Below are 19,945 nucleotides of genomic sequence, written 5' to 3'. Positions count from 1 at the left end.
GTTCCATTTTTCTTAAACACACCCACATTTCTTGATGGAGGGCAAAATTATACCGCAGTGCACACAGCTGTCACATTGCTTTGGTTTTGTTTTCCTTGGGAATTAAATTATCTTTACTATCTACTTCTGTCAATTTTGCTACAATCTGATTAGAGCTCTAGCTGGGTCCAAAGCCTTGACTATAGTAGAAAAGCCACAAGGAAGGATTGTAACCAAATACCTTTCAGCACACCTTTCTCACAAATATGTAACCATCTGAAAAGCAGGCATCCTGTCCAAGTTTGTTATATAGATTCCCTTAATGTATATGTAGAGAAAGATACCTCCAATGGGAAAATTATCCAGTCAGTCCTAGACACCTGATTTTGGATAGGATGAATCATCTTCTGGAAGCACCTCTCTTCACTGGCTACCGATAGAGCCCAAGCATGTAAGTTTTTTTATGCCTAAGGTTAAACGAAGGAAGAGTTACTATAAATCGCAGTATCATGTTTCAATCCAGCCACTTTGTTATTGTATCTTCATCATGTAAACCCAACAATTTTCACACAAACACAATAAAACAGAGATAATGATAATGATCCTGATAATAAAATTTGAAGCACTGTTTAGTCTAGAAATGCCAATTTAAAAGTAGGACTGATCAAGCTTAAGGCAGTCTTAGGAAAACTAGGTGGCAATCTTAAACCTTGGTAAAGAAGATACTAGTGCTGTGCTTTCACTCTGCTTGCAAACAGCAAAAGCTCTGGGTATACTTCATGCGTTTCCTTGCTATTCCTCTTGCTTGGTACCTAGTATAGTAAACACAAATTATCTTTAAGTACAAGATTTGAAGTTCTTAACATGCTGCACTCATGTAACTTTTAGGTGCTCCTTCAGTATGTTGAATAACTGAGCTTTTGGCTCCCCTCTAAATCACTTTCTTATGCAAAAAAAAAATAGAGTCAACACTGAGTTGGAGAGCACCCCAAACAGGTGTACTCAATAAAGTCAATGCACACAGCTTTTATAAGTAACCTCATCACCAGGCAGAAGGCTCTCTGCTCCATGGATCTCGTGGCCACAGCAGAAGGCACTTTGATGTGGATATTGTAGCCAGAACAGATATCATCTCTGCACATATGGACACAGAGGGTATGGAAAAAGAAACTGTCTAAGAAGCTAGTCACTGCCTAGTTAGGTAATGTGGAGGTACCAACACACACAGACCATGCGTCTTGAGCCAGCTTTTAGAAGCTTTCCAAGGCTGATATGCAGTTCTTCTCAGGAGCCCATCTGCTCGTAGCCACTATGCACCTCTTGCCTTATGAGTGGAGGTGGTTTTCAGTGTGCGGTGTCTGTCAACTCTATCTCTCCTTTAAATTGACTGTGTGAACTGCCTTAAGTCTTTGTGTTGCTTCACTGTAATAGTAATGACAATGATTAAAAAACCCACAGAAATTAAACAAAACACCTTGGCTCCGATCGTTCATTTCACAGTCTCCTTCTCCCTCTCTCTTCAACCTTTCCTCTACATAAGGTCTTTTCTTGCTGGAGTTCCAGCCAGCTCCAGTGATTTTTTCCTGTCTACCTGATCTCAATCTAATTAAAAAACAGTCTTTGCAGATGCCTCTGGAGGATCACCGAACTTAAAGTGAGCTTTCAGCAGAAGGAATACAGTCCAAAAATATTGGACGTATATTCCAGTAACAAATTCCCATGACTTCAGGTCAATTCCTTTGATGGAGTAATCTGGCAAGGTTCATTTCTGACAGCAGAGGTATGCTGGTTTATACCAGCTGAAGGTTTCATCCTGCCTTTGTTTACTAAATAAATGCTGAACTTCCAAAAAATAATGATGTTAACAGGTCACACAGCTGCAGTCTTCCACTCATGATAGAGAGGCAGAAGGGCTGTCAATCCCACTTTCGTCCTTTCCCAACAGAGCCCTGTCCCACTACTGGTGCAGAGATGGGGATCCTTGGGGAGCCTTCTACACTCATTAGTTTCTCCATAACTGGGAAATCATTAGATTTAAAGCAAAAGTGGGCAGATATTTTTTCATACAGCAATAATTGCAAAAATAGGGACTGGTACATTCATAGAAGATAGGTGCTGATGGTAAAAGCTCAGTATTTAACAATACCTATCACGAGGTTCTGCAGGACTAAAAATGGATGACTTTTCATTGAAATTAAAGCAACTCTGAAATTTGGACCAAATTAGAAACAATGTTCACCTGTTTCTTCCAGGTTCTCAAGCTGTCTGCCAAATTTTAGGAGAAAAAGACTTCCAGTGATTCTCCTGCTTCTTTTTAATGAAATTTGCAAACAGAGGAGGGTCAAACAAGAATCTAGCCTGTGATAAATTTATCTAGTTGAAATACGAACTCTGCTGCTTTGAAAAACCACTATACACAAGCTTGTTTCTAGTCAAGGATTTCTTTATAGTAGGAGATTCTTGGAATGAGAAGATTTATGTTCTTCACATCTCTTTGTGCAACCCCACAGAGAGGAGAGCATCTGAGCGTGAGTGTGTATGAATGCAAAATCTCAGAGGATGCTCTCCCTTTCAGAAGAGCCAAATATATTCCATAGCATTAGTATACAACATACCTTGTAATTTTGGTCACAAATTACCATGGGGACACAGAGCTATTCCAGCTGGGTGTAGATATTCATAGCTTTTGTTTACTACCTACTTGGCAGGAGATATATATGGAACTATCTATATGGCACAAGTGGAATAAGCACCACAGTACTCAAGTCAGCCATAAAAATGCTCTAATTTATTGAAGTAGTGTGGTTGGATGACACAAAAACTAATCAAGCTAGTGATTCCATGACTGCCTGGAACAAATCACCCCCATGTACCTCTGTTCAGCCCATTCCTTCATCATTTAGAAGTAATCTCAGCACTATTAAAATGTGCAAGATATATAGCACTTGAAACGGAAGTTTTCTGTTCTTCCGTGAAACAGGTCTAACTAAGAAATGGCAATGCATTTTCATGCTTGCAATGAGATTGTGTGTTATTCCTGCCAAAAGAAACAGCATTACAGCCAGCTCCCCTTTCCTGCACGGACAAGTTGAACCATGCGAAATCCAAGCAGCTTCTGGTTCTTTGCAGGGCATCCTCCAGGAATGAAGCTACACTGAGTGAAACTACACTGCTTTCTCTAGAAGAAACACAACTGTGCCAAGAGCTGAGACCAAGCTGTTTTGTCTAAACAAACGTAAGCTGGTATCACTCAGTGCTAGTGTGAGTAGCTCTGCCTTAGGTACCTGCCTGAAGAGCACAGGCTGCAGGTACTGGACTGACTCAGGGAAAAGCCTGAGACAAGCAGAGCTTATGCACTAATGTGCAGCATCACTCTGAACAAACTGAGCTGGCTCCCTGATGCACCACCTTGATATCCTTTCAGTACGCTCCCCAGCATAACCTGTTATATGTGTATAAACTCAATTAGTCTATTAGTTGGATCTTCCTTGACTTCCACTATCACACATAATTAAGAACTAGCTGTCTTTGAAAAGTACTGCAGCCCTACAGATTGTCAATATTATTTTATAAGGGCTTTCAAGTGCTAGGAGATTCTGGCCATAACCACTGAAATAATGAATTGAAAGCTCCTTTTCTAGCTGCTTGGGTACATGCAGTGTCCTAAAGGGACATCAAAACTGAAAAACTGGACAAGTGAAAGCCATTACCTCTGGGTAAAGGGAGAGAGCGGAGGAATGAAATCAGCTACTCTCACTGTAATCCAGTGACATTATTCTTCTCTTCTAGAAAGGCCTATAATAAGCACAGGGTATTTTGATCCTCAGATCTTCTCAGTTCTATACCATGTAAATTAGCCAACCGTGAGGATGTCTCCTGGCCAACCCATCTCATAGGGTGGTATCTTTATCATGTGCTTCAACTATACAATCAAAGTTAAATAACAGGCTGAGCAACTACTAGGCTTCATTCCTTAACAACCACAAACACATTTAAATCTGCTAGCTGGAAGGGCTAGCTGGCCCATGACCTCTACCAAAGCATGTAGTATTTCAGTTCTAGGTGACCTGGAGTTCAGTGCCACCACTGGGGAGGAAAGGAGGGGGCTGCCTATGTTGCATTCACAAGGAGGTTCACAGGAGACAAGAGAGTTGCCTGTAGAGATGTGCCTTTAAAAGAGATTGGGAATAAGCATTTGTTTATATTTTGAAATAAGAGTTTGCTCTCTGGTGTTGCCAGTTTAGCATTTCCTTTCAGTGAAATGGCAGCAATGCCAAAGGGTATGGTTAGGACAAAACCAATGAAATCATGAAGACAGAGTCAATTCCCTGTGGTTTGTGGTTGTAGCAAGTGATACCGTTGTACAACCCGAGCAAACCACAGAGCATGTAATCTAATGAAATGTGGCACAGTTATAAGGCAAGTGTATTTGTCGTGCAATAGAAATGGTTGGAGCAATCACAAGTCTTTTTGTGCGCCTAGGCTTCTTTGCAACGTAGTGCACTACTGCTGAGTCAATTAACTCTGTGTCTGCAGGTTCCTGCAGTAAACCCTCACTCTGCAGGATGAACGTGACTAGGTGTTTCTCACTGCTGCGCATTTGTAATGGTTTTTTTATAGGCTCAGGCTTTGACTGAGGACACTGTTCCAGCCCAAAAGGACGTGTCTTCACAATGCATTTAGAGTGAGACTGCATCTGCTCTTGGAGAGTCATGAGTCTAATAGGCAATCTGCTTGATTTATGTACCATGAAGCAGATTAGAGTATGGGTAAAGATTCTCGTTCATTACATAATTTCTTTGAAATAATGAACCTGGTGTGTTTGTTATGAGATCCAAAATAAAGGATCATTAAATGTAAGAGGACATTTTCAAGGTTGGCTTTAAGCTCGTGTTTAGCAAATCCTTTCTTGTTGTTCCTCAGACCTATAATAATACTGTAGATTTAATTTTTTTCCTACAGAAATAACCTCCTTTTTTTTTTTTTTTTTGTATTATTTAACCCCCTTTGTTTCTTTTACTTTTAAAACGGGTACTTTTAAAACAAGCATCATTTAAACTTCACAATGGCATTATGCTCTGGATTAAAATGGATAAACTGGGGCAAATGGGCAGCTAAGAGAGTTCCTGGAGAAGCTAAGCTGAATATACAAGTCCAATGTGTTAACTAGCACACTGCTGATCCTTAAATATCGCTCAGTTTTCTGGAGTGAAAAATCAATGCTGTCATCAAAATACACTATAAGAAAACACAGCATGTTCTTGACACAGACGTGTTGGCCAGAGATTTCAGTTTCATGAAGGTGCTCTTCATAAAGGGGAACCATGACTTTAAGAGCACAGAGGCATACCTTTAAATAAGTGGTTTCCCACCTGGCGAGGATCCTTGTGCAAAGAATGTTTAGGACCTGATCCAAAGTCTACTGAAATTTTACGCTGGCTTAAGTAAAGCTTGGATTAGGACCTAAGTATTGTGCAGAAATTTCTCAAGTGTAAGAAGCGACAGATCAGTCTATGCACAGCTTAAATGAAAAAATAGGGGTAGCAAAGGGAAACAGTATCTGCGAAAATAGAGCATGGAAATGGTGGAAGATCATTTAGTTGTCATTATCTTTTTTAAAAGCCAATTGTCAGAGAGGAAGGAGAAAGTAATAGCTGGGAAATGAGGTGCACTCCAGCTCTGAAAAGGTAGTGTCCTTAAAAGAAGAAAAATCTAATGATATTAATGATATTAATTGAGAATTGCTCTCTCTCATTCTCTCTCCTGCCAGTTTCTAAGTATATGTATATCTTTATCTATGCAACAACAAATATATGGGGGTTTAGGCTATTAGGAGTTAAAAAAACAGCAGTTTGACAGCTCCCATGAAATTACTATTTGAATTTCTGAGGCTATTTGTTAAAAATCTTCAAAATACACTCTAATACTCTCTACACCTACTCCTCAACTAAGGTAAAAAAAGCATCTGTCCTCTGAAGCCAGCACAACATCACCAATTTACAAGGAGGATGAGACCTCTTTATGTTGGGTTTCAGTTTACACTGCCTGTACAACTCTGTAGCATTCAGAGGTGCCTTAGGACACAGAGTCAGAGCACCACTGTCTGAAATACACTGCCCACAAGGTGGGATTGCAGCAACTGGGAAGCATCATGCAGCAAGGGAAGTCAATGTGTTGTATGTTTGGATGATCATTGTGGCAATTGCTTTGGACTACAGAAAAGAAAGATTGTGAAGTAGCAGACTTTCTTAACTGATTTCAAAGTTTTAAGCTGCCACTGACAAGATTTACCCAGACTTTCCCCAAAGTTTCAGTAATAAAGCTTGAGATCAAGATATTTTCCTTAGAATGAACATGGTCGATAAAAGTGTGTCTTCATAAATGATGCTTCATGCTGTGGAGAGTTCAAGAGGTCTTTGCTTCTCCTTCAACTGAAGCTACGGTCAAGGTCCCTGTTTGGTTAGTTTACGGTTGGGTTTTGTATATATTAAACGTAAGTCAGAATCCATACACGACAGAAGAAGCTTTTTTCGGAGATAGGCTGGAACTGTTGAACTCAGAGCCCAGAGCCAGCCTCCTAGCTGGCACGCAACATTTGCTAAAGCCAGTCCATTTTCAGCCGAGAAACACAGACTTGGGTTTTGCTTCCTTCAGGAAAGAAGAGGGAAGAACAACTATTTCTTGGTTTTAGACTACAAAGTATTAGCTGTTAAGAATGAATTTAAACTATCTGTAGGCTGCATGACTTCATAATGAATTATTAATGTAACTTAACCATCTGCTTACATGGGGAGACATGGAGGACCATGCTTCCGCAAAAAACACAACTGTACTCTTTCCCTAGGCTTTGCAGGAAAAGCACAACATGGGCATCAAGAGACCTGAGGTCTAGTTAGGGTGATGGCACACACTGCGTAGGAAGGGTTACTTCTGCTGTGTCTGTTAGTGCATCACTCACGTCATAAAACGTGAGAAAACTGTTTGTGTACAGTACACTGAGGTTGTTGTGTATGATCAGCTCGTCTGCGGCAGCCAGCTCCAGGCAGCAGAAATCAGCCTTGGACTGAATGAACCTGAAGTTACATGATTTCTGAGGCACTGTTTGTGCCTTTGCTCTGAGCATTTCTTTATTTTGGTAACTGCACCTTCACACTGTAAGAGGCAGAGCAGGATTTACATGTTATTGCAGAAGTGAGGAGTGGGAAAAGATGAGCTGAAGGTACCTTCTCAAGCTCCCCAACACCCTCCAAACCAGAGCTCAGATAGTACCCAACTTGCACCTCCTTTTCTGTCCAGTCCCCAGCACTTTATGTTGCCAGTTCCAGCCCACCATAACAAGTCAGTTTAGCGCTACTTGGCTAGGGTGGAAAGACCTCAGCCATGATTTATGGGGGACTGGAACACGGCGGGGTCAGGGAGTCTCTCTAAATTACCCAAGTTTGTTTGCTGCCCTATAGACTGCAGTATTGTCTAGGCTCCCCAGAGCTTCATTGCTGCTCATCACTTTTTATTAAAGGTTCAATCACAGCTTAAAACTCATATGAGCAATCTGGCTCCATAGACGATGAAGAATAAAAGGGGCAAGCTCACAGACTACCTATAAGTCATACATGGTAATGTACCAGTGCATAATCAGACAGGGCCAAAGTTTATTGGATAATTCAAAATTATAACACACCCAGCACTATGAAAATGTGATGTAATGTGCTTATTTGGTGACTTCTGTGAATGATTAGTTGCCCTTAACCCCACCCTTACTGAGATATTGCTTATCCTCAATGAAGTTTCTGCACAGCTGGCATTGTTATCTCTTTTGACACTCTCAGAAGAGACACAAATGAAAGGGTGCAGAGACTAAAGTATTGTGGACAGTTTTCAGCATACTGCCAATATGATGAAAGGAAACTCATCCTGTCATTTCTCAGGCTCCCTCTGTTTTGTGGATAAAAGTTAAGTCTCAAGGAAGATCAGCTTGGAAACTCTGAGGAGCCCTGAGTTTTGCATGTACAGAAGTTTAACAAACTTTGCAAATTAGAAAGGCAACTTCTCATGATCGAAACAGTCAGTGATGCTACACCACCAAAAGAATTTAGTTCATTTATTTTGAATTGTAGGTTTAGGTTTATATATTTGTAGTAACTCTTCATAGATTCTGTAGCAGGGTGTTGTGAAAGCAATGAAATAACAAGAGATCTGACTACAGCATTCTGAATTCATTACTGACTTTCCAGATGGAAATCATTGGCTCTGCAGAAGAGCTAACTGAGAATGATCAAGATTTTACTGCAGCTAGATGGACTCTGTTTAGATTGTGGGACTCAGCATATACAAACAATAAAACAAACAAAAATAAAACCATAAGTGAGGAAAATCAAATAATACAAAATTAAGCGTTGTCAATAATAATAACAATAATAAAAAAATCCATTTTCGTGAAAGTCAGCTCTCAGGCTCTGTTCCTCTGCACATGCAGAGAGCATTCTGCATGTCCTTTACTCCTTCTGCCTTGTGTCGTGACAGGCTCACTCTGGATTCCTGCCTGCACCTCTCACTTCTGTTCTTGCAGTTCCACACACTAAAGAAACAGCTGCTCACAATTTATTTAATCATTAGCTAGCACAATCATCTCCCCACAGTTACTAGGCCAGTGATGCAATGCTGCAGGCTTAATAATACAGCTCCTGCCCCACGTGTCATTCCAAGCCATGCACACATGTACTGATCTTGCACAGCTCTGCAAGAATTGTTTCCAAAGCTGAGATAGACTGGACCTAACTTTCCAAAACATAATTCATAATTAAAGAAGAAGAAGAAACTACCCTCTGCCTAATTTCTACCTTGCAGCCATTTGATACACTCATATTCAGCATACACTGTGAAATGGTCCAGCACACACTACAACAGCTGCAGGGAAGGCAAATGAAAACACAGCACCCTTAAAGCCTAATGTCAGCTAATGAAACAAAGCTATTTAACATTGTGTATTTACTTACCAGCTGTTTCACAGGCTGCAGTTCAGTTGCTTCTGGATAAATGGAAACAAAAAATAAAGTTGTGTTATGATGGAAGAAGGCACCAATGTCATCCTACACAGACAAAGAACAGATGAACACAAATCCCATGTTCTGAAAGTCAAAGAGGCATGAAAAACAATACAGTTCCTGTTGCTTGAGTCATATTGATTCCCTTCAAGGGCAATGGAAAAAAAACTAACAAAACTTTTGGCAATTAATTTACCAAATTACCATTGCTGATTTCAGAGGATTCCTATGTCTTTACCATTAGCTACCACAGTGACCTCTCAGTGGCTGCCAGTGATAATGCAATGCAGCTTGCGTTATCTCTTTTGTGGGACCACACAGTATTTCCAACACGCACAGAGGCACTGGTCTTGTGCATGTCTGCCTGAACTATTTTCAAAGCCAATGTGGAAAATGTGACATACATCACATTTGAAGGCAGAGACTACAACAGAGATTTGGAAGAGACCGAGACACACGCTTGGGAAGGAGCCAGTAACTGCCCATAGGAGGATGGAGTAGTTGGATAATGAGGTGGTAAGAAACAAGGAAGGAGAGCTAACTGGGGAATCTAGGACAGCAGCCAGCTAGCAGAGGTAGGAAGTGTCTGTTCAAAAATGCTGGAAAACATACCTGGAGAATACCGGGCCTTGCTAGCAAAACCTTGGGCCAGGCATAAATCACGCAATACATTGAGAGTAGAACAAGACAGGGTGAAGGACAGAGCTGTAATTTCTCAGGGATCTAAAGGAGGTTGCATGGGATGTCCTAATTCTGGCCTTTCTAAGGTTTTGCTCACTCAGTTTTGCAAAATGAACAGTCTCTTAATGTAGCTTTTTCTGTGTAATGTAATTTTTCACTAAAGTAATGAATAAGATGCAATTGCTCCCCACTGAACTCAAAGGATATATTTTCATTTAAAGTTCTTTTACAAGCAGTTTTACGCACTTGCATGTCACAGTCCTAAGTAGCATTCCACTATAATACTGGGAAACCCTGGGCTTGCCTGGTGGGACGCATCAGGACATTTTGGCAATATAGTCAGAACTGAATCCTTATTTTCCCCTTTAGTTACATTCTATTTAAAACTTCCAGTGAAACATAAAAATGGGCCCTAAGCTGAACAGATGAAGTTGGTAGTACATATACTTACTCATAAAAATACATGCATGGACGACTATCACAGAATCATCCTTTCAGTGTTTATGGCTTGAGCTTTGAAGCTGTAAAGATGTATCTGATGACAAGTGGTTTTGGCTTTAAGTTTTGTTATGAAAGATTCTCTTAGCACCATGGGGAACAAAAAGGGATTGTCACAAGTACAGCCCTTTTGTAAGGTTTTGGGAATGCATTTTCTTTCAGCAAGGTTACGAAGTAGGTTTCTACAGTGCCCTGAGACTCACAGGAACCCCGTTGTCTTTCTTTAGCTCTATTACATCTGCTCCCTTTCTAATAACTGTGGTACAAATAGCATGTGATTCTACTTTGCTTTCAGAGCTCTAGCTAAAGAGAATATGCAGTGACACATGGACATGTACCAACTCCCTGCGATTGCACACAGTAACACCAACCTACAGACTGGGCAATCAATATTTAAAATATATCAAGTCCATGGGGGAGTTCACTGTGTGTCACAGTGTCTCCTGGATGGAGCATGCAGCAAAACTGTGATTCACCAAGTATTTTGTTTAACAGAAAAAGAGGCGGGCTAAAAGAAAACGGCACTCTCCATCCACCATGTGTTGTGTGTGTGCTCCTGTGACTGTGCAGTTATTCCAGAGCGGGGTCATGCCTGTGCTGCTGTTGTTTGGCACTTGCGCATGATACTCCTGCACCACAAAGCACTTAGGGCCTAAAACTGTGGGCAAAACACTGCTGGTGCATGTGATATGATCCAGATGTAAGAGCTGGTACGCAGATGCTGGGGAGACCCCTGCACCTTACACAGTAAGTGTACACACACCCTTCCATGCAGGAATACATCACCCAAGTTCCATATTTGCTAGTGACGTTAATACACTCATTTTGCCAAGCTCCTAAAATACCATGATGAAAAAATCTAGCTTTCTCCTATCTCCTGCTAAAACACATTAGACAGAGCCTGAAATTCACTTCCAAGGGGAATAACTGTATTTTCTCAGTAGACTTAAAATCTACCTAATAACCACTAGCCTGACCTTTTCCTTATTTCTGTCAAGTCCTGTATACAAGCCAGGGGACCTGTTTACAACGTCTCATCTCTTCTGAAGTCATAGTGCAGTTAGCGCACAAACATCACCTGGGACACCACCAGTTTTGTGCTGCTGTTTCTAACTGCTGTGTAAGGATGGGCAGCTGTGTCGTAACCAGGTCGGATGTGTTGCCTGTAGGTGTAACATATATGCATAGGATTAAGAATGACATAAAGCCCTCCCCATGCTATCAGCTAGCTTTTCAGAACTACTTTTTTTCTCTACTAATACTCAAGCTTTTTCTGAAACAATCTCCTTCATTAAAGGATAAAACAGAATAGGCAGTGGGCCTGCCCCACATTACTTAAATGAGACAGAGGACTTCCATGCCATAAAAACTGTTCCATGCCATGAAAACTGTAAACTGTAGGGAATATGGGGATCAGAGATGATGTGCAGATTGATTTAATTTCCTTGGTTTGGAACACCCTGGCTTATCCTACAGTTTCCAAAAAAGCCTTAAGGGGAAGTGAAGAACTGAGTGGGATAACCCTGCACCAAGCCTATCTTCATGGAACTTTGGAAATGTTTTGGTCTATTTTGGGGTGTTTGACACCCACTTTGCTTGTAAAAGAAGCAATATTGCTAGCCTTGGAGACTAAATGTCAGAAATTCATAAATCCACAACACAGGGTAGTAGTAGAAACAGTGCTCTTATGCTACCCATGTAATTTGTCTTAAAACTGTCCCATGGGTTTGCTTCTCTTCTATGCCCATGAAGTCCCTGTCTTTGCTATCAGGTTTGCTACTAGCAGTGCATAAAATGGTGGCTTCTCTACTAGAGACTAAACTGAGACCTACAAACATGCCCCCAAGCAGGTTGCAGTCTGCTTTTGACAACAGCTGGGTCGTAACAATCCACACTGCTGACACACAGGTGAGAGAACCTTTGCAATTAAGTCCCAGTCAATCATTAGCATCCCCACTGCTGGAGCTGTTTAGTCTCAGCACTGTGGAAGAAGATGAGGAAGCAAAAGGGTACCAGGAGAGACTACCTGCTCCATCTTCTCTCTAACAGTAATGCAGAGTGTCACTTGTTCCTGAGCTATTCCAGATGACCTGAAATGCATTGAGGAGGATATCAACATTAATTCTGCACTAGTATTCTGACAATTGACTGTGTGCCTGCACACAGCTTGTTTGGAGTGTTTCTGTTCCATTATTTAAAAAAATACCTTAGAACATAACAACAGCTACTGCAGAAGAGCCAACATGGAAGGCAAAAGGACAGCTTATCAGTCACAGAACCTTGCTGATTTGAAACCTGGATTTTAAATGTTTGTGCACCAGTTCACTAAGGCTTTCAACGAGAAAGAATTGTGGGGACCACTACAGTGGAGAAAGAGGCAGGTCAGGAGGCATCTCCTTCTGCCCTGACTCCTGTAGCCTGCTCATAGATAACCCAGCCTCTTTTCTTATCCTCTGGTTCCCACTGAGCCCCACAGAAGAGTTTGGAGGGCAGCCAGCATTGTCCTCTCTCTTCTGCTTTCTCTCACCCATGAAGTAGACACCTGCACTGGGACAGACAGCTACACTTCTGATCTGGACCTGTCAAGTAATCAAATTTCACTTCCCAAATATTCTAAGCTTTCCCAAAGCTTGTTTTCCATCTAGGAAAAGGGCACATTTTGGTCAACTGGCTGCAAACCCTCTTGATTATTGCAGTCAGATTTTCTTGACATTAAATGCTATGAAAACCCGAGTTTGAGAACACCACAAATTACTCAGGAAGTGCTTAGTAGCAAAGGTGAAGGAGAAAGGAATGAATGTTTTCTTCAGGAATTTGGTGAGTAGCAAGCAGCAGACTGTTTTATCTTGGTATGGTTTATTTTGGGATTTTTTTCTTCTTAGGAAACACCTGGACCAGATTGGTTCCTCTTGTCCTGTCTTGAGAAGCTGAAAGATTGAGGTCCAACAAGTCATTCCTGTTTTAGCCAACCAAGCTTTAAATCTGCCGTCTCTCCTTCCTTCTAATACCTGGTGATGGCTACCACATCCTGGGAAATCCTACTGGTCACTAGATATTTGTGACTCCTCCTCCTCCTAGAGAAAAATAAAATTGCAGCATATATTAAGATGTGAACATCTCTCTGAGATGGACTGAAAGGCCAAGGCAAATGGGATCCTCAGACATGCAGTTTTTCTAAGTGAATTTTTAAAGCCTATGGGTCATATGGCAACCTTCCTCACTCCATCTTAACATGGTACTTCTACCTTGATTCAGAAGTGTCCCCTCCAGGAGCCAGAAGGGCCAGATGTCAGTCCTTCCCCACTCCATTTTTCGCTTGTCTACTAAGACAGCAGACGAAGGAAAGCTATTTATTATGCTGGCAAATACTGTTCACTTGGAATTGGAAGGAAACCCACAGTTCCTCTCAATATCAGATAGCCACTCAGTGCCAATTGGAGATGCATTTCATTGGTAAACCAGGAATTTATTGTCATTATTAAGTTATGGAAGCTCAGTTCATACTGATAATTCTCTACAATTAATATATAGTACACGACATGTTGCCTATAGAATACTTTGTGAAGGTGTTTATTAAGGTAGTCTGCGGGAAAACTTACTAGCGTAACCAATGTGACCACTGAGGTCTCAGAGATCTAACTGCCTCTGTAGATATTCCATTCAAAATAAGTAGTCTGGGGGGGTTGTTGTTTAGCTTATATCATTTTGAAAGTGAAACAGATTAAGCCAGAAAAAGGGTGTTCTAGTTTGGAATAAGACTATCCATTCAGCATACATCAGATGGTTTAATTTTACCTGTTCCAGTTTCCCCCACTGAAACCACCTCTAAATGGGACTAAACCTTTTGTGCTGCTGAGCCATCAGTCTCTGGTCTCTCTCAAATCTTCAGTCTACTATGTGGTTTCATGACTGAGAAGTTTGGACTATATGAGCATTATGATTGTTTCTATAGAAGCATACGACCATAGTGAGTGAGTAGACCTTACACCCAAACTTTGTCTTAATAATCATTGTTGCAGCACTACAAATACATACAACATTTGAGAAAATCATTAACCACTGCCTGTAACAATCATTAGCAGTAAAATACATAAAATTATCTTTATAAGGAATTAGCATGTGAATTTGCCTGTGCTTGAGAGGCCATTCTGCAAAGCTGCACGTGAGTTTACCTCACTGTATGCACCTTGCTTTTAGAAGCATGTCCCATGGTCCTTTAAGCTGCAGTAAACTGAGCCACTCTGTTATTTCTTACCCTTACAAGAGCTTACATATCTGTATCTCTCTGTCTCAGCTGGTTTGGACACCTCTTCATGGAAAAAAGGGAAGTGGCCAGCCCAGATGAGAGTTTCTCTTGGGATTTAATCTATTGCTCTTAACAGAAAGCATAACTCTATCAGGTGAAAGGATTTTGTAGAGTATCTGAATGAAAGCTTGACTCAGATGTGAAGCAGATATATTTTTAGGGTTCTGCATTAAACCCACCAGGGTTCAATAAGTTGCTACAGGACAGCTAAGTAAGTGTCAAGCTAAACTTTTAAACATACTGTAATCTGAAGTATTCTTTTAAATCTCTTTTTCTGAAGATAAAACAAACATCCTTGTTTTCATTTGCTCTGAGAGAACTGTATGCACAGAGTTAGCTACTGCTGATAACATTACAGGTCACAGGATGAGCTGTTTCCTGAGCCATGAAATTTTCACAGTGTGAACCAGCATCAAAGCCCATAGCGCTAAGGGCTTCCTCCCCATAAACCTTTAAAATGTCACATAGTTGTATTTGGCTATTGCAATAGTTCCACTGAACCCTGAACACTGTGTACCAAATGCAGAGATTAGAAAGCAAGTTACTTGGTCATGGTTTTCTTGAGTGTTCAGCAAGTTTCTCAGGAACTGTGGGATTCTCAATCAAAAAAGCATTTAATCTAGTGTCACTGAGAAACATACTAATTCATTGCTCTTCTAAAGTGCCTCTCATCTAAAGATAGAAAAGCTTTTTTACAAGCACTGCTGACTCACACTGCCCCTAGGAGATACGTGTTATTACTATCATTTTACATAAGATAAAACTGTAGCACTGATATATTTATTTAGGTCTGTACCTGGGCAAAGAACCCCCACTTCATGCAGTGAGCAGACAGACACAAGCAATAATTCCCCAGTTTCTTTTCTGATACTTCTTTCACTTCTTATTACTTATACATATATATATATAAATGTATATAGAACTTTGGAGAACATAAACCATGGTAAGTAACATCACTACATATTGCACGATATAATAATTATGGTACTAGGTTGTATATATAAGCTGTTTGCTGGACAAAATCCATCAGTTCTTACAGCTTTTGTAACAGAACCTAAGAAGCAGAGATAGGAAATCGGAATGATATTTAACATGTCACAAGACATTTCCAACATCTGCATATCTAATGATATTTTGTAGTACAAATATAGAGGAAATATTCTGCGTTACAATGAATCATGCAACTGATACTAAGTCAAATCAAGCAACCGACTCCCAAGGAAGGATCTAGAAATCAAGAAGCTTGAAAGAGGAACTTGCAGCAACTTAAGTCTCAGAGTCTACATATTTACATGTGAGGGCTTCATTACTGATCCCAGATTCTAGGTCTTTAGGTGAGGCAGTGCAAGCACCAGAGTCTTCAAATAGATAAAATATGTATATATACATGGGTGTGCACTTAAACCTTCTTTTCCCTAGAAGGAACAGTGCAAATAGATTCCAACTCAAAGCAAACCTAAGATGTACACATAAAGTTCTCTAGATATAGATGCATGTTACTGTGAGCAAGTTGCAATTCCTGAATCCAGATGCTTTGTATTTGTGGTCTGGCATAGGCCTTTCTCACAGAGAGAAGACTAAAAGAATTTTCAACAAAACAGAGAAATCTTTGCATTCCAAATTGTGGATTTTCCTAAGCTCTACTGTTCTTTGTTGAGTTTTTTTGTGTTTGTTTATTTTGAGAACCGTATTGTAGCAACTCTACTCACCACTGCTAACTGAGGAGGCTGACTTTTGCCTTTCTCACTCACACAGCTGGGGACTGAAGGATTTTTCTTCTTGCGAGTTCCTGCATACAGAGTGCCTGTTGATGACAACAGTCATTATTTCCACATACCTACTTTAAAAAGAAAGTCGGTTTAGGAAACAAGGATGCTAACAACAAAAGCTCTCTGTTTCTTCTGACTCTATGGAAGAACATTTTAAATAAAGCCACATTGGGATAAATATACAATCACATGCAAGGTCACTAGCTGTCACTAAGATACCTTTACTTTAAAGGATCAAACCCTCTCCTGCAGACTTTCAATTGGTTGGATATTAGCAAGCATTCGTTGGCCAAAATCACAGTGGCGCTGGCTGCCCATGAACAACACGTACTTTTCCAAAACCTTAGCAGCCTCTGAATGGAGATCACGTCGTTTTCCTCCCCACTGTCACTTTCCCTCTAGTTGATGCTCTCAGACTATCTGCCTTACGCCATCTCCACAAGTTTCACTGCAGAATCATTGTCTTTGGCTCCCTGTTTTTGCTGCCTGCAGTTCTCCATAAATTCCTGGCAGGGACGGAACAAACTTTTCCCCTCCTTGACCTTGGATATTTGTCAGTTCCTTGAGCTGTGTTCAACCCTAATCTCAGCCCTGGACATACTTTTACCATGGAATCAACTTTTAAATGACTCCACATTTCTACTGACATGAACAGTACCTTTAAGCAAGTTCACTTGGAGATTTCATAAGTGCTGGGTATTGTTATTACATGAGAGCAATTTTCAGAGGTGAATCTCTGGACTTCATTTTATCACTCCGTTATGTGACTCGGTCACAGACTGTATGTTGCAATGGGTGACAAGAAGATAAAGGGTCAACCTTAGTCATGGTTTCTTGAAGGTCAGGTTGTTCTGCCAAAATTATCTGGGAGAGAATTGCTTTTTCACAGGCCAACCTGACACTTGCTACCACAGTTTTTCCGTAGCAATAAGCTTGCAAAAGAAGCAAAGGGCAGTAAATGTACTTTTCAGCCAGACAGCTCTGCTTAGCAGTGTTCACATCTCAAAGGCACTGCAGCTCTCCAGATTTTCCTTTCAGTGGCAACTGGAGCTTAAGAGTGCCAAATGTGTTAGCACATCTCAGCATGGTGACAACATCTTGTCTGGTAGGTGATGCTAATGACCACCAAGCAAGTTGGCTCTACTGACTTTCTGAGGCAGTTCACAGGACAGCCTGCTTCATACATCCTACTGTTAGCCAAATCAAAAGTAGCAGAGGTATTTGGATTTCCTAAATTCTTAAGAAAGCCTCTTACCAAGGTGCTCCCTCTCAACAAACCATTGCTAAATCTTCAGTTTTTTTCAATGACACTGAAGTATTCATAATGTAATATATTTGACCATGATAGAAGGAGGTAGTTGAAAGAGCTGTGCTTGTTTATACTGTTTGAAGATGTTGGCAATAATCTTGCACAATTTCCGTATCTGGCCACAAAGAATTATTATTCATCCCCCTGATTTTCCCAAGTTTTTCCCTCAGAAACAGGTCAGAATGATCTGTTTTGTTTTTCACGGAGTACTGAAAGTACACAGATGCACATTACATAAGTGTTTTTTAAGCAGTAAACAACAAATAGCTAAGCAAGTAATTTTGACAGACTGGCATCCTTCCTGGCAGGTAGGGAAACACAGTCAGGTCATAAGGTATGAAGGCTGAGAAAGCAGGGATAAAGAAATCAGAATTACTGTTTTTCTCATAAAATGATGGTACGGCATTTGGCACCTAAGAAACAAAGCCAGGGTATTTTGATAGATTTCTGTCACCAGAATGGTGTCCTTTGCTGGACCATCCTTTTCCTTAGCACCGCAGAACCTTGGGATTCCAGGTAATAAATCTGCACCCACTGAGGAAGCTGAAAACTTATTTTAGGGTTTTGAAGGCTACAGAAGAACTTAAGCTGGCAGAGGGCACAAACACACTCAAAGGTGTAGACTTGCTGGAACACTTGACTGTCAGCCAGCATGAGTGAGGAAACTGAGATGCTTTGCTTTCTGTCTGATTAATGATAGGAACAGTTAATTGATCTGCACTGGTCAATTGAGATACTGGAGAAAGCAGCTGACTTAGTTTCTTACCATGGGATATCACTGTAATATCTTGATTGACCTCTTGCTACTCAGAAAGTAGCAACTGTGTTTGTACATCACTTATGTTATTGCCAGTAATATGTCCTCTTCCTAAGGCAAAAGAGAAGAATCTGCAAACATTTCTCACTGCTCACTGAAAATTACATGGGCAGTCCCACAGACAATGGAATCCCTTGGGACAAGCCAAAAGAACAAATTCATCGTGGTGTAAGCGCATCTCATCTCACTCAGCTCTCAGTTTCTGGGACAAAAAGCATTAGAACTAGTGGGGAGAACAGAAAGCTAGCAGGCTTGATCAACTTGCTAGAGAAGATGATGATAGGAATCGGCTCCTTTTCACTGAAATGTGTACTAAATATGTTCCTTGTCTGCAGGTTCAATTTGCCACTGAAAGCTTAATTATCTTTCCTCAGCAACAGGAAACATTCTGATTGACAAAACTCGCTGAGGCTTCAAAGTGCTTACTTCACAAATACATTCCACTGTTATTTTTAAACTCCTTCCAAAATTCACAGCTGAGCATTTTGATTCAGAGTGAAATTCATCATCAACAACAGAAAAACACCATCACCAGTGATGCATTTCTGATGGAAATGTGAGGTAGAAGCCCACCTCGAACTTTGTGACCTACGGAAGCAGTTCTTCCACTCTTATCTTTCTGTCCAAGAAGAAAATGGGGTGACTTGAGTGAAAAGGAAACCAAACAGTCCACTCAACAGCTAAAGACTATAAATTAAAGACAGTAAGAAATGAAGCTTTCTGTAGGTAACTTGCAAGGTCTTTTGTTGTCAGCACCAAAGAAAACTATTCAGAAGGGCCTCAGGAAGGACTTATAAGGCGAAAGAGGACAAATGGCAAGGTGTCAGTTAAAATTTTATATGGATGGGTATGTGCTGAAAAGAACAGCTACCGCACACCCTACTATTGTCTTTTCAACTGCAACAACTCAAGAGTAAAGTGACAGGAGTCACTGGAACCGGGTAGTGAAAATCCTGTTCTCTAGCAGCTGTAAAGGTAAAATGCTGAGCTGCATGAGGAGGGGAGAGGCAAAGAGTACTCAAAACACCATTATGCCATTAAACAGAGTTTGTTTTCTGGTAGAATATGGTGGACTGCTGCTATTAACATCCCCCAAAACAGAGATTGAAAACATAATGTTTTATTGTTATAGAGGAAAGCTAGAGCTAGAAAGGATACAACAGGTGTATGAGAAACTAAATACTTTAAGCTAATAGGCAAATACCATCAAACAGTATCCTCTGTGAGGCCCATCTCTGCAGTTTTGATTGGGCCTTTGGGCTTCTGAGCATATTCTGAGCTGATAGAGGGAAATGCAAGAACTATTTGAATCACTAACTCAGTTCAAAGGTATTGACCTAACTGTGGTGTGTTATGGCATTAAGAAAATAACTAACCATACTTAAAGATAATAGTGATTAAAAATGTGCTTGCAGAGGAAAACAAGTTAACAATACTGATTTATGTAAGTCTTGATATTATGAAGCATTTAAGAGCACGTTGAAGAGTCCTTAATGAATAAGGAAGCTTTCTTTGACCAGGATCTAAGCAAGACTGCATTTATGC

The 19,945-nt window shown here is 40.6% G+C and overlaps 1 protein-coding gene across 4 annotated transcripts in view; it reads right to left on the bottom strand.

Moving 5' to 3' along the window:
- Positions 1 to 379: 379 nt before the first annotated feature.
- Positions 380 to 19,945, bottom strand: part of LMNTD1 (lamin tail domain containing 1) — a 171,510-nt gene continuing 151,944 nt past the window's right edge. For 3 of the 4 annotated variants that reach the window (XM_065665085.1, XM_065665084.1, XM_065665082.1), the window contains 2 exons: positions 16,215 to 16,309; positions 13,069 to 13,273 (listed from right to left, as the gene is read on the bottom strand). In XM_065665085.1, coding sequence (XP_065521157.1) covers positions 13,238 to 13,273; positions 16,215 to 16,309 — 131 coding nt within the window. In that variant the 3' untranslated portion in view covers positions 13,069 to 13,237. Of the gene's footprint in view, positions 447 to 8,972; positions 9,005 to 13,068; positions 13,274 to 16,214; positions 16,310 to 19,945 lie in introns of those variants that run through there. The other variant, XM_065665083.1, reaches the window with a different exon arrangement.

This window comes from Lathamus discolor, chromosome 1, assembly GCF_037157495.1.
Source record: "Lathamus discolor isolate bLatDis1 chromosome 1, bLatDis1.hap1, whole genome shotgun sequence".
In the NCBI taxonomy this organism is placed as follows: domain Eukaryota; kingdom Metazoa; phylum Chordata; class Aves; order Psittaciformes; family Psittacidae; genus Lathamus; species Lathamus discolor.
This window is presented reverse-complemented; position numbering and strand designations above follow the sequence as displayed.